Source organism: Trichosurus vulpecula, chromosome 7, assembly GCF_011100635.1.
Source record: "Trichosurus vulpecula isolate mTriVul1 chromosome 7, mTriVul1.pri, whole genome shotgun sequence".
Classification (NCBI taxonomy): domain Eukaryota; kingdom Metazoa; phylum Chordata; class Mammalia; order Diprotodontia; family Phalangeridae; genus Trichosurus; species Trichosurus vulpecula.
The window spans coordinates 81,016,467-81,031,307 of NC_050579.1; the positions used below are offsets into that span (position 1 = coordinate 81,016,467).

General features: G+C 41.4%; 2 protein-coding genes across 2 annotated transcripts in view; one reads left to right on the forward strand and one right to left on the reverse strand.

The window, feature by feature from the left end:
* Positions 1-244: 244 nt before the first annotated feature.
* On the forward strand, positions 245-3,891 carry CFAP126 (cilia and flagella associated protein 126). The gene is made up of 5 exons (XM_036768207.1): positions 245-271; positions 889-951; positions 1,182-1,262; positions 2,027-2,203; positions 3,511-3,891. The coding sequence occupies exons 1-5, from the start codon at positions 245-247 to the stop codon at positions 3,889-3,891; spliced, it is 729 nt and encodes a 242-aa protein (XP_036624102.1).
* A 2,329-nt stretch (positions 3,892-6,220) lies between these two features.
* SDHC (succinate dehydrogenase complex subunit C) overlaps positions 6,221-14,841 on the reverse strand; it is a 36,020-nt gene continuing 27,399 nt past the window's right edge. Inside the window, exons 5-6 of the mRNA XM_036767772.1 lie at positions 10,031-10,194; positions 6,221-7,075 (exon numbers count right to left, since the gene is read on the reverse strand). Of these exons, the coding sequence (XP_036623667.1) occupies positions 6,971-7,075; positions 10,031-10,194 (269 nt within the window). The 3' untranslated portion in view covers positions 6,221-6,970. The remainder of the gene's footprint in view (positions 7,076-10,030; positions 10,195-14,841) is intronic.

A 14,841-nucleotide genomic window follows, 5' to 3' on the forward strand; every position in this document is an offset into this window, starting at 1 on the left:
TTATGCTCCTCCTTAATGTCTTAGCAATCACTCTGTGCCGCTTGTTCAATATCTGAGTTTCTCTAACTCCTGGGGGGGGCGGGGAGGGTAGTGAGTGGGGGGAACGGAAGGGGGGATGGGTAGGTAAGGGATTGAACAGTTGAGGTGGGAAGAAAGGACAGTCCCCACTGATTGGTGGTAATAGAAGGCAAGCCTTCTCTGTGGTTGCTAGGTAACAGATGTAAACAATTGCAACTGTGGGATCATGGCTTCTAACTACAGTGCTAATCAGGTAAGCGTTCTTCTTTTATTGCTTCCCTGTCTCTTCCTAACCCGATATGAATCTGATCCTTCTCTAAGACTTCATTATATTTCCAAAGATAGACGATCAGATGGACGTCTGAAGTCGGGCATCTGAAGGCAAGTCGGGGGAGCGTCTCAACTCTCCTGGGCTGAGACTTTAGGGCTGAGCATGTAGGATTAGGATTACATCATAGGCACAAGGGCTTCTCTCTGCAGTTTAAGAGGGGAGGGGGGAACTTTACTAGAAGTTTAGAAGCCTGGGTTCAAGTCCCAGCTCTGTTACTAACTGAGATCCTGGGGCACACCATTTGTTTTATGCCTCAGTTTGTTATTCAGGTGCAAAGGGAAGGAACTGGGTTATCTCACCTCTAAATTTTTAAGATTTGATGCCTGTTATATTTTGGGGTTCCAGTGAGGCTTTTTGCCTCGGAGTAGTCTCTGTGTTTTCTGGGTCTGGGGTTTCTGGGCATAGGGTACTGTCCAAGTCAACTAACAAACATCTACCAGGTGCCTGTCTGCCAGACATTATACTAAGTGCTAGGGATATAATTAAAAATCCAAAACTAAGACCGTTCATGTCCTCAAGGAACTTACATTTTTCCACAGTTCGAAAATACCTTTGCCCCGAACTTTCTTCGGAACTGGTGCGTAGCCAAAGACGACAAAAAGGTACCTCTTCTTCCTCCCCACTCCCTCCCCATTTCTTCCCTTAGTGCAGGAATTTATACCTATCCTTATCACCTCTTCATTCCCTTTCCCAAGGACTTCTCTACCCCTCCTCATGTCTCTTCAAGTTCCTCTTCCTCACCTTTAATTTTTGTGAACTCCTCTAACCAATTTTCATTTCTTCCACTTTCTACTTCTTTGACTATCACCACTCCCTGGCCTTTTTTCTCTAGCACCCTAAAACCCATGATGGCTACACTCAGATCATCGCTAATGACCGTGGTCATCTGCTACCTTCAGTTCCCAGGTCCAAGGTAAGAAACCTTATTCCTGCAGAGCGGCCTTCTACCCTCCTGGACTTGCTACCCCAAGGACCAGTCTTATTTAAATTACATAGTAAAATGAGTGCTCCCCAACTCCTCAATTAGTTATGCCAACAAAAGAATCTAAGTGTAATCATGGCTACCACCCAAGTGACCCTTGTAGAGCTTAAGGGCTAAAGAAAATGGAGAATCAATAAGGAACTTTAGCATGAGTATTTACGAAGACACTGATTTAGGGTGTGGTGGGAAGGTCTCTCTAATGTTGAATCACTTCGAATTTAAAGCCACTAGACACAAAAGGGAGCTAAGAATTAGTGATTGCCAGATCCCATTAGTGTGTATGTATTGTGTAAGGGGTAGGAGATTAGGTGTCCAACCTAGGGTGAAGCTAAGATTTTTTTTCTTTAAAATTTTAACTTAACTTTTTTTGATTAATAAGTATTTTTCTCCATCTTACCTCACTCTCCCCCCTCTCCCAATTGGGGGAAAGTAAAAAACAAAATCCTTGTAACAGATATGCACAAAAGCATATTCTTACAATGGCCATGTCAGAAAGTCTCATCCTGCATCAAGTTCATTCATTACCTGTCAGGAGGTAGGGAGTGTGTTTCATCACCAGTCTTCTGGAATTGTTAACCTAGGGTTTCTAGTGCTAAGAGAAGAAGGAGGTGAGGTGGAGGGGGTGGGGCGGTGTCAGAGGGAAGCCCCTGAGCGAAGGTCACAGTAAATGGCTAACCTTGTCCCCTTCCTTGCAGACCAGTCCATGGGGCACATTCATGGGGACCTGGCAAATGCCTCTGCAGATACCACCAGCTCGAGTAACCCTGACTTCCCGTTCCACTGCTGCCGCCAACCGACTAATAAACTGGGTGCACAAAAACCCTGATCTGCTCAATGCCTCCAATGGACTACGTCCAGAAATCCGGGGCCATGTACTTAGACTGATTTTTCTTGACCCATTCTTTTTTTACATCCTTGGGCCCAGCAGGGGGAGCCTTTAGACAACTCTGCTTCATCCTGTCCTGGTCCTGTCCATCTACTGCCCAGTTCTGAATTCAATTCAGCAAAGCCGACTACCACTGACTGTGCTTTAGGCACTTAGATTAGCAATATAGGGCTAGATTCCTGCCCTGCAGAAGCTTAGCTTAGTAGGGGAGATGAGATATGTGCATAACTGTAATATACAAAGTATAAGATAAACGTGTGTGATAAGAAGTGCTGTTAGTTCACAGTAGAGAGGAATCCTCTTGAGAAAAGAGCTTCACAAGTAGTGAGCTGGGCACTGAGGAACAGATATTTGAGCAGATATGGAAGGAGGGCTCCAGGCCAAGGATTATGTTTCAGGGAACTTAAGTAGTCCCATTTGACTTGTGTGTATGAAAGGGGATAATGTGAAAGAAAAGGCTAGAAAGGTAGATTTGGTTGTGGAGGTCAATGAATGCCAAAATAAGCGATTTGGCTTTATTCTGTAGGCAGAGAATCACCGAAGATTTTTGAGAAAGGCAATTATTATCAAAGCTTTGCGTTAGAAATATGAATCTGGCTGCCATGTGAAGGATTAAGGAAAAAACAAGAAATGGGAAAGGAGGCTATTACAAGACAATCTGAGGTCCCAAAATAGTGACTGTGAAAATGAGATACTGTGGAAGCAGAAAACCTAACCTTATAAGACCTGAGTCCAAGTCCTGATTCTGCCACTTACTAGCTCTGTAACCTTTAAATGAGGTCCCAGAATAGAGTGATCATGGAAATGAACTTTATGAGGGATTGAGAGCAGAGAATCAGACCTTTGAAGACCCCAGTCCAAGTCCTGACTCTGCCACTTACTAGCCTGCTAACCTTGGGCAAGTCACCTGGTTTCTCTGGACCTCAGTTTCCCCACCTGTAAAATGAAGGAGTGGTACTAGATGATATCTAAGATCCAATTCAAATCTTAATTCTTAGACAAGGGAGTAGATAAATGGTCATACTGCTCATTCAAATACAGGAGACAGTAATAAACTTGGGATTTTAGATGATTTGGAAATTGGATAGCTCAAGTTTGAGATATCAATACTTTCAGGTGGAAATGCCAAGTAGTTGTCAACATGGGTTTGGCGCTTTGACGAGCAGAGGGGAAGCTAAAACGCTGGTAGAAGCCATAATAGGGTCTGGTCTAACCTCAAAGGAGGGTGGGTCACAATAGACCATAATTGGCTACAGGATAAGTCTGATCTACCAAACTATTGTCATCCCACAGCCCCAAGATCTAGGACCACGTGGAAAAGACAGGAGCCCAAAGCCTCCAGAGAAGAAGACTGCTACTCCAAAGGCTGTACAAGAGATTCCGCATCCCTCATCAGCCGTAAATTCCCCACCCTCAAGAGGCCTCCCCAATACCTCCCCAGCCCCACTTACACCCCCAAATAGAATCCGCTTGTGCTCATGTTCCTGCTCTTGCACTTGCTCCAGAGCTTTAAAAAGTGCACCCAACAGTCCCATGACTCCAGAGGCTTGCCATGGTGGTAACAAGCTTGAGGGCCAGGAAATCCAAGAGAGGAATATAGAAAAGAGTAATGAGGAACCCCAGCAGGAGACAGAGGCACCAGCCCCATTAAGTCCCAAAGAGATAACGGAGTGAACCTAATTGTACTTCAGGAATGTCGAACAAATTCATATGGGGTATGGATAAAGGAAATTTTTAAAAATAAAATGTTAAGTTTTCTTCTGATCTGGGTCTTCCCATCCTTCTATATTTGCCATTTCTAATATACGTGGGAGGAAAGAAGGAATTTCAGGAGCACAGGGTTCTAGCTTTAACTGGGCCAAGCTAGGGAAGCACAAGATTCTGGAGGGAAAGACAAGTCCAGTTGCTCAAGAATTAAAAACTGAAACAAAAAACCAGCACAAACAACAAAGTTCTGGATCATATGATTTAACCATACTGACCTTGGACAGGGTTCTAAGGACCAAGAGGGCAAACTTCAGAGCCAGAAATGTGGCTTCAGGTCAAGAAGTAATTTAATACCATAAAATTAGTCAAGATATACCTTTGTAACTACATCATGGGGGAAGATTTACTTTGTCTTTGCAGAACTTAAAATCTAAGGGTGTAGATAGGACACACAGGAAAATAGCAGCAATACTTGTTAGCATAAAATAATACAAACACTAAGTGCTCAGGAAAATTGCAAGTAAAAGGGGAGATATCAAATAACAAAGGAACAATTACTCAACTCACACCTAGCAAAATAATGCAATGAATCTGTAATCTCAATGTTGGCATTCCCTCTGACAATAAATTACAATCCAGCAATGTGTTCTCATAAATTCACCACTAGAGATTCATCCAATGTGAAAAGGGTCTTTTTCTTGATATCAAGATACTATCAGTGGTGCATATGGGCTACCATATAAAGTTAAGTCCTTACATTCACCATGTGGCCCAGCCTATCTTCATAATTCCTTTGGAGACATCTCAATCAAATGGCAGTTAAAATCCACAAGAGTCAAGGGCACTAGTTGATAACTCAGACTAGAGGAAAAGTTAAAGTGTCTTCCCTATCTGCAACGATAGTTTGGCTCATAAGTAAAGACGTAGCGTCTCATAAGGTCCTGGCTAGAATGGTTCAGGGCAGATTTTAAGGAGTTGACATCACAAAAAGCTGAGACGTAAAAATGCCGAGGGAACACAACTCCACTGATATTACCTCAGACATATCACCTAAATGCCTTCTTTGAAGCCCTATCAAATCAATAAGCATTTACTATGCACTATGTGCCATACACTAGATTAAATGATATAATCTGTCTCATCCAATCTTCCTTGGTAAGGCATCAAAAATAGGACAGTCTAAAGCTCACCCATGGCCAGTTAGTGGTCATCAGAAAAAATTTTCTTAAAATATGAGATCAAGGTAAAGGGAAAAAGACCTATTAATACAAAAATAGCACCTTCTTCTGTGGGAGCAAAGAATTGGAAATTGATGGGATGCCCATCAGCTGGGGAATGGCTAAACAAGTTGTGGTATATGATTGCAATGGAATCCTATTGGGCTGTAAGAAATGATGAGTAGGATGGTTTCAGAAAAACCTGGGAAGACTTACATGAACTGCAAAGTGAAGTGAGCAGAGCCAGGAGAACATTCTACGCAGAAATGGCAATATTGGAAGAATTGTTAACTGTGAAAAACTTAGCTACTCTGATCAAGACTATTCCAAACAATCCATGATGAAAAATGCTATCTATCACCAGAAAAAGAACTGATGAACTTTGAATACAGATTCAAGCATACTTTTTTTATTTTTTGTCTCTTTTTTTTGCAACATGGATAACATGGAAATATATTTTGCTTGATTTCACATGTATATTTGCTATCCAATTGCCTTCTCAAGTAGAGGGTAAGACATGGGAGGGAGAGAATTTAGAACTCAAAATGAAAAAAAAAAGATGGCTAAAAAATTGTTTTACATGTAATTGGGATATACTTAATGGAACAAAAAATATATTCAAAATTCAGGGAACTAGGGCTACAGAAGCCTGACTTTCCAAACATATAAGGTGAAAATTTGCCCATTATAATTCCCTAGATCTTCAATTTCTCCTCTCTTCTCCCAAAAGTCTGTGTTCTGTGCTCTCAGCTCTCCATTTCCCTCAGGCCCCTGTCCACTTCTGTGAACCATTTCTTAATAATAATAATGAGGTATAACATAGTCAGTCTTCAATAGAGTTTGGAGGCCTGTAGCAAACTGGGATTCTTTTCCCTTCCCCTTCAATATTTGGAGCTGCATGCTGCAAGAGATTTAATATCATACTGTACCTTTTTCATTTAATGTGAAAGTCTTCACAGAACAAATGCTTTCCTGGCTGGAGGGTGGAGATTGTTGGCACCTCCCCAGCCCTTATTTCTTATATCTAGATTTCAAGGGGAAAAATAGATGGTATGGGTAATTTAAATTTAATTACAGAAAAAGATGTCACATGAATTTTTATTGGAAAATATGAAATTAAGAGGTTTATTTTTCTCAAAGTGCCAAGAAAAGAGAGAACTCCCAATGTGTTGACTGAGAATCTTCTGAATCCTTTCCTGGGCCAGGAGAGCTGTCTGCCCTCTCCCCACAGACCATCTGCAGCCTCTAGGGAGCCAACTCACCCTCCTTCCTTCTCTCCCTGCACCCACCCAGATAGGCTGGTTCCCTTTTCTCTCAGAGTGTGGGTGGTTTAGGACTCTGGGCCATTTCCAATGGGCAGCCTTGTCCTTTAAGCCAGCAGCCCACGGCCACTGGCACTTGAAGCCTTTCTCCCCAACCCTAAGGAAGAGGCCACAGAGCTGGCATTGTTTTTACTGCCTCAGGATTGGACAGCCAACAGTTGACCCTTAGCACAAGTCAAAGCCCAATGTGGAGAGAGGCTGAGGAGGCCTGAGGAAAGAGGACAAACCCACAGCAAGAAAGGTAGTTGGAGGGGGTGGGAGGGCAGGGAGAGGAGAAGAGGAAGAGTTTGGGAGCCTTATCATGTAGCTTTCTTTACGGAGGAGAGCACTGGAACTTGTCCCACAGCTCTAATACTCATGACTCAGACTCTAAGTAGTTCTTCAAACATACTGAGATCTAAGCAAAACAGAAGAGCTCTGCCCTGACGTGAGGGAAAGGGTGGCTAAAGGAAAGGGAGAAGGCAAACTCGATCCTTCATCAGAGGAGATGGAAGATATACTATCACTTCACATGGCTGCTAGTCCCACAGAGGACAACACAGTGAGAACCAAGACAACTATTCCAGACTGGTAGAGCTGAGGAATCTTCAGGCCCTTCCCTAGGTCCCACATCTAAAAAGAAAAAGATAAAAAAAAGAAACTAAGCAATCAGAAGGATTAGTAAATCATAATTTTAAAAATAACACAAGGGTTAGTAAAATCAAAATTCTGAAAACTGGCCACATCAAAACATCAGTTAGAAGCAACGACTTCTGTAATAAAATACTGGCCAAGCTGGGCAAAAAGAAGCCATATAGAAACCTTAGACCAGTGGGGTCCTGACCATACCATTATTGTTGCTTGTCTTTGCTTTCAAAGAGGATCACTGACATTACTGGGTGATATCGTGACTCCAGAATGAACTGCTTTTAAGTGAGGGAGAATTGCATAAAGTCATCGGCTTCATTCTCTTTTCCAGTCATCTAAGTCCAGTGGCAAGACAAAAGTCAGGACAACTGGCAATGGCCCAGTTCTTGACCAAGCTCTAAGTGCTCCACAGTGCCTGCTTTAGCTGCCTTCGTGGTCAATGGAATAAATTGTTCTCATCTGCCCATTTCACCAGAGGTCTTCACACGCTTGAGGTAGACACCCCTCTAATTCACCGGTGGGTTTGAGGCCTGTCAGTTACCTTCAAGCTGGTTTTGCCTATACGCTGAGGTGATTTTACCCAGGTGTGGCCACTGCACATGCTATAGCTTCTTGGACCCACAGATGAGAGTTGGGTGAAGCAGGTGAACATAACAAAGGCAGGTCTGAAAAGGGCTCAGTAAACCTTCACACCAGAGGTCCTAGCTCTCCCTTAACACCCCCTACATTCCCATATTGTGATACTTGAGTAGCCAGCTATTGCTAGAAAAACCCTGCCCCCAGCTCCTAACTACAAACCCCAGTTTTGCATACTAAAGAGTGGACTCAGACCTTTTGGAGTCTAGCAAACATCCCTGGGCTCCGTGACTCCTCCAAGGAATGTCAATAGATAAGGTTATCCCACTTAATGATAACCTGTCAGAATCTGTGATCTGTCAGGGCCTTTGTTCCTGTACCCCCACCACCCTGTGACCTGGCATGTAAACTCCCTATATAAACTACCCTGTCGCTTCAAACGTGGCCATTGATTTGTGGTGCAGTACCCCAATGGCCGCCGGCTAATAAATTCTCCACTTAAAACTTATACTCTGTGGTGTGTCTCGCTCGCTTCTGGTATAACAATATGACCATATCATAAACCCAGACAGATAGCAGAGTTCATTTCTCATCCCCTAGAATGACTGGAAACCTACCCATTCTCTAGCAAGCCACTCTAAAAACCCACAGGGGCCAATCTTAAGGATCTTTAGTTCCAAGCTGAACAACTTAGTGCGGGACCACAACAGAACCACTTATTTGCATGAAAACAAATACAGACTGGTGATAAGAAGCCTCAAAGTATACCATAGGGCAGGCCTGCACAACATAGCCCTCAGGACAAAGTATTTCAGGCAGCCATAAAGAGGTAAAGAGTGCTTTGTCCATGTCCAATTAATAGCCTTCCACTAGTCACTATAGTGGCCTTTGTCATGTAACTCTGCAGGTGGGTTGCCAAGTGGGTTGCACACTCTCTTCTGTCTGTCAGGTGACTACAGGCAACCAATCATCCCCAGTCTGTCTCTAATTACCTTTACTTGGAAAGTGAGCTGCTAAAAACCTATCTGCTAAAAACCTGAAGAAGTTTAGCCTATTTTAATTTTGGCCTACTACCAAGTTTGTGCAGGTCTGCCACAGGGTGTTCTCCGAGGTAGGGAGGCACTGTCCTCACTAAATACTGAAGGATCATTCAATAGAGAAAGCTGGAGAGAGCTCAGATAAAGGAATCAAGAAGAGGGCAGGAGGGCTGCATTCACATGTATGTACTAAGACAGCACAATGCCTGTGGGACTGTGAAGCAGCAAAGGAAAATCCTGCCCCAACCTCAGAGCTTAGGACCTGACAAAAGCAAGAATAAGAATAGCTTTTTAAAGACTTAAGCAAAACCCTTAGGCTCCTGACCGCTCTCTATTGAGATTTTCACAAGCCAGGAACAAGGACAAAAAGTGAGCTTTGGGCTTTCTTCAGCCCTCACATATTATGACCAAAGGAGGAAATCCGCAAGCCCTGGCCTCTAGGCTATGTGCAGAGAAGGCTGATCAGCTGAGTTTTGTTAGAAATCTGGCCCAGTGGGAAAACATGTCATTAGTAGAAATGGCCTCCCTAAGGGAAGTGGAAACCATTTCAAATTAAGCTGAGCAAAGCTCCAGGAGTGCCTGATGAACAAAGCCTAACAAGAGGTCTTTTAGTCTATTGCTTCTTGAATTCTACAAAACTCCCCTCTGAGCTGACTGAAATTTTACCATATAATACCGGTCTTTAGGGTTCCGTTATGGTAGTTTCCTGAAGACAAACCAAGACAAACTCAAGTCTTATAGAGAGTAACTAATCAGTAACATATAGTAAGAAACAATGGGGGTTACATTTGTCTTAAGCAAGGCAAAAAGAAGAAAGAACTAAAGATTTCAGCAAAGGGTAAAAATTAACAAGTGAACTACTTGAGAAGACAGCACAAGTGATCTACTTGGCAGCAACAGTGATAGAAGTTGGGTTTCAATCTCTCCATAAGCAAGACTAAAGACATTGGGTCTCAACTGTCCCTGGGGTAACTGGTACCTATTCCCAAAACATCAAAAGGTTATATAAGCAGGCCCACTGTTAAAATCTAAAGCATCTAGTGCAGCCCAGAACAACTCTGACACTAGCACTTCAGGCCAGGCCTTCCCTGTTAAGGAAAGGTAGCGTGACACAGCAGAAATAACGCTGGATTTGGAGTCAGAAGACCTGGCCCAAATCTCAGACTCTTCTACTTATTAGTTATGTGACCTCAAACAGGTCACTCAAACTCTCTGTGCCTCCATTTACTCATCTGAGGAAGATGGACAAGACTGATTCTAAGGCCACTCCTAAAATAGGCCGCATTTTGCTTCCCCACCTCCAGACCCTCAGACCAACCAAACTTACCAAGTGTCGGATTCCATTCCAGGTATGGTACGTAAGCGGGAAGACAAGAGCAAACTTGGCCGTGTAGATCAGAGTTGGTCCTAGGCCCAGGGACTTTACAAGCTCCAAGTGAGATTCAAAATTCCCAGGGAGCAACAAGGCTGCCAATCCAAAAAGGGATACTCCTGAGGAGAAAGTCAAGCAATCCGTCATTTCTTGCCAGTTACTTCCAATACAACTTCAATTTGATTTTTCAAACATTGATTATGAAACGTAACTGCTTCATCTCTAACCCTCAGAATCTGGATCTTCCTTCAAGGCTCAGTTCAGGTACCACCTTTTCTGGAAGGCCTCTCATCTCTCTCCCCCCACCCAAGCTGTTAGTACTCTCTCCCACCTTAAATTATCACTACTTATCTACAGACATATTGTATCTACACAGAAGAATTTAAATTACTCAAAGGGGTGGCCTATTTTTTTTCTTACTTTGTATTCCTAGTGCAAAGCACAATACTTAAGAAATGTTTGTTGAATACAAGGTCTATATCTTGAGAGGGTCTACATTTACTTTATAACTCACATAAGAAAAGAACTTAGGCTTATTACCCTGAATAAAGGTATAAAGTACAGCATCCAACTGTTCTTTATACCCACTGAAGACCAGAGAAAATGAGCAGAATCAAGGCAGGAAAGGGATGAGCTAGACATGAGACTTTGAGAGCTGTGACATACTCGAATGGGCATCGAATCTTTTCTCTGAAGATTTTTAAGATTACCCAGCTGTTCAAGTTCAACCTTCCTAGAAAGAAAGTGGAATAGGAGGACCTCTAAATGTTGTGTCTAGCCCTTATCTCTATCATAACTGAGGCATTTCAAGGGAGTCTGGGGAAGTGTGAGCAGAAACTGAACAGAAAGATCTAGGGAAAAGGATTCAATAAATAGGAGGGAAAAAAAGGATAAAGACAGAACATGTGATTTCAATGGCATAGGGAACTTCTGGACAAGGAAACTCTTCCTAATGCAGGTTGGCAGCTCTTGGGCAATTTCTAACCTTCTTAGAACACTGACAAGTTAGGTGACTCTTCAGGGTCACATAAGCAGTATATTTTAGGGATGGGACTTGAATTAAGGTCTCCCTGGTTCCAAGGCTAGCACTCTAGCCATTAAAAGACAATGCCTCTTAGAAATTTCAAGAAAAAAAATCAGTTATGCCTTTGGAAAAAAACATCTTATAAAGATAATTAGAAAGGGGAGATGGACCTCCTCTTCAAAGATTTTCTAACACCAGCCTAAGGACAATTTCTTTTTATATAACTTCATAACAATCAATGTCATATGTCATATACCTATTACGTACAATTTTATCCTATCAAAAATTTCACATACTCACACTTCAGGACACTAGACTGGAAAGTCATCATTCCTTCTGGTTTCCTCTAACACTCCACAAACTCCCATTAGCTGCCATCCTAAACAATCTAGGGACACTTCAAGACACCCTCATTTGGCACAATCTGGCAACAACTGAGAAAAAGATTTCATATTCCACTCTATAAAAATAAAAAGATTTTCTATTCCAATTCCACCATCCTTATCCAGTGCACACAACTCATTCTCTTCCCTTCTAGAAATCTCAGACACAAGCCCAGCACCACTGACCAAGGGAGTGATTTTCATGTTAATGAAAGCACTAGGATAGCTAAATCCCTAAGTACCAAGTAAATGGATTCACAGCCCTGATAGTTACCACTAACTCAACAGTTATTGTGCATAAATTATGTGTAAGGCACAGTCCTAGAAATTGGGGAAAATATAAAAATAAATAAAGATACTCAGAGTACCTCCAACCATTACCCAATCCAAGCTTGGAGAAAACTGCAGTATTGTATAAACTAGTTTTACAACTGCTTGCTGTGTGTGTGTGTGTGTGTTTGTGTGTTGCTGTTGCTGTACTTGTAACAAATATTAATTTAGTTAAAGCAGGGAATATGATCCAGGAATCCCACCCAGGCATCCCCTCCTACCATCAATTTCATAGACTTCTCACCAAGATTTCACTCAGTTGCTTGGCCAGCTTTGCCTTAATGGGGTTTACTTACAAGCATGGCAAAAATTATGTCACCAAAGAGGTAAAGCACATTTGAAAGACCAATTGAGTCTTTCAAGGGCCTTCATAAAATCTATAAGAACTTAGCCACAGCCCAATGAACCCATTCAGACCACATGGTCTATGAGGTACTTGGCCTTAAACTAATCAAACTGACTGTGCCTCTGCAGAGGCAAGTTGGAGTCTAAGGTGGCTGCACAAGTCTGTGCCAGAGACCACCAGGCTGGATACAAAAGCAATTATCTTACAAGAATTTCATATGAGCAATACTTAATTTCAGTATCAAATGAACTTTTCAATGACACATGAAAAAGGTCTATGGTTTTTCAACAAGAAATGAACAACAGATATCCTATAACCGGTCCTTGTTGCTCTGATGGTTTTTTAAAAGTCATATAAGCAGTATTAATGTTTGAGATACATACATATACACATAAAACATATATATAAGGGCATAATTATATCTTTTTGAGTTCCTTTTACATGTCCATGATTCAAAGGCAAGTCAACTCTTTACTTTTGACATAAGAAACTTGAGTTAATGAAACCAAATAACTACCCAAGCTCTGATGCAGAAAGACCAAGCTATTATCCTCTGCCAGTTCTATATATATATAAGTTCTAAGATGAGAAAAAACTATGGAAGATATTCCAAATCCTAATTCCCATCCCCCATCCCATTTCACATTCTTTACTCCTCACCCCCATATAGTTCTCCAATCCACAAGTCAATATTTTTCTCATGGAGGCTGCCAAAGACAAAGCAGATTATTGAGTAATAAGATTTCTTACTCAAGAAATCAGATAAAGGTATATTAAGTCCCTAACAGAGCCAATGCCATTTTACTTCTGGTTCCAACTCTACTAGAACCTTCTCTGTGCCTTAGTTGCCCTATCTGTGAGACCAAAAAAACAATCTCTGCTGGGGAGCTCTTCAACTTTCTGGAGCTAGCTATTTAAAAGCCAACTATAATTATTTTAAAAGAGTGCCTCAGCAGCTAGTTTAAAAAAGCTTTTTAGGTATTCTGTACCCAGATACAAAACCATTTTGATCTGGGCTCTCAAAGATGTGAAATGGATAGGTACAACCATTCCCACCTCATCAATGGAGAAAGAAACATCCAAATCTCTCTTTCGACCTTTATGATGCTGTTGCCAAGATGAAAAGTCTGAGATCTAAACAGTAGTGTCCTACCTATCCAGGGGACATTTTTCCTAGACATGACAGTAGCTCTAGCTGTTACCTCCATCCTTGGTGGAACTATACTACTTGTGTAGTTCCAGTAATAGACACTCTTAAGGAGCTCAGAGCCCAAGAAGCAGTTTGGCTATCTCACCTTAGTATCACCTGTAGTAACAACACTGCCAATCCCTGTGACCTAAGTCAAGATGCCTATGGACTGGAAAACTGCTTCATCAGACTCCAGAATACTGATATTGTAGCACCTTTCTAATCAAATTTTTAGAAGATGACAAGGCTCCAGAGTATCAAAATCAAGACGTTACAAGGATGAAATCTTTAGTCTTTAATGAAAAACACTTTCTATGATAGGGTTACTCCATTATTTGGAGGTTAAGAGAAAAGCTATATGAGGAAATCTGGGGTGTACTAGACAGATGTGACCCCAAAGGCTTGCCCACTTCTCCCTTAGATATAATTAACAAAAAAAAAATCACAATACCTGGCTGTCTCCCATTTGGTCCTATCCACAATGTTCTTTAAAACGGGGACCAGGAGAGAAGAGAAGAAATTATCTGTTGATTCAAACAAAGGTGACAAAGCAAGAGCTTTATCCCTTAAAAAGAAAAATATCTAAGAAAAATGAGATCTAAGTTTCCTTTAATACTCTTCTGATTATCCTAGCAGATCAACTCTAAAAGGATGGGAATACATAGTCCTCAAGAGAAAAAATACAATTCATCAATATGAAGAAATGATTAATGAAGAAATCACTAATATGAAAACTACACATTAAAATAACTCAAGTTTTTACCTCATACCCATTAGATTGGCACAGATGACAACAGAGAAAATGGTAAAGTGGGAGGGGCTGAGGAGAAAGAGGTACAGTAATATACTGTTGCTGGAGGGCTAAATTAATCCAACGATCCTAGAAAATTATTTGAAAGAAAAGTTACTAAACTGTATAGACCCTTTGACCCCAATATCACTATGGGGCATATAACCAAAGAAAGTAAAAAACAAAAGGGATGGTCTTATATATCCAAAAATAATGGTAGTAGCACTCTTTGTAGTAGCAAAAAAAACTGCAAAGTGGGTGCTTATCAACTAGGAAATGGATGAACAAAAATTCAGTGTATGAACATGACAGACTATCACTGCACCATAATAAACAAATATTAAGAATTCTAAGAACACTGAGAAGGTTTGTGTGAACTGATCAAGAATTAAAGGAGAAGAACTAAGGGAATAATTTTCATAATAAACAGAATAAAATAAATTAAACAACCCTAGAAGACATAGAACTTTGATCAATTCAGTGTCCAACCTTGACTTCAAAGGACTGACAGTAACACATAATTCCCTCCTCTTGAGAAGGGCAAAGAATGGATAAACGCAGGGGAAAAACACTTTTCAATCTTACTGTTGGGAACTAAGAGGCAGATCCCATTTGAGTACTGAATATTAAGTTGCCACGCTCTAGAGATTCCTTTAGTGTTTAAATGCCTAATATTGGGAAAATAAAGCTGTTGTAGCTGTCCC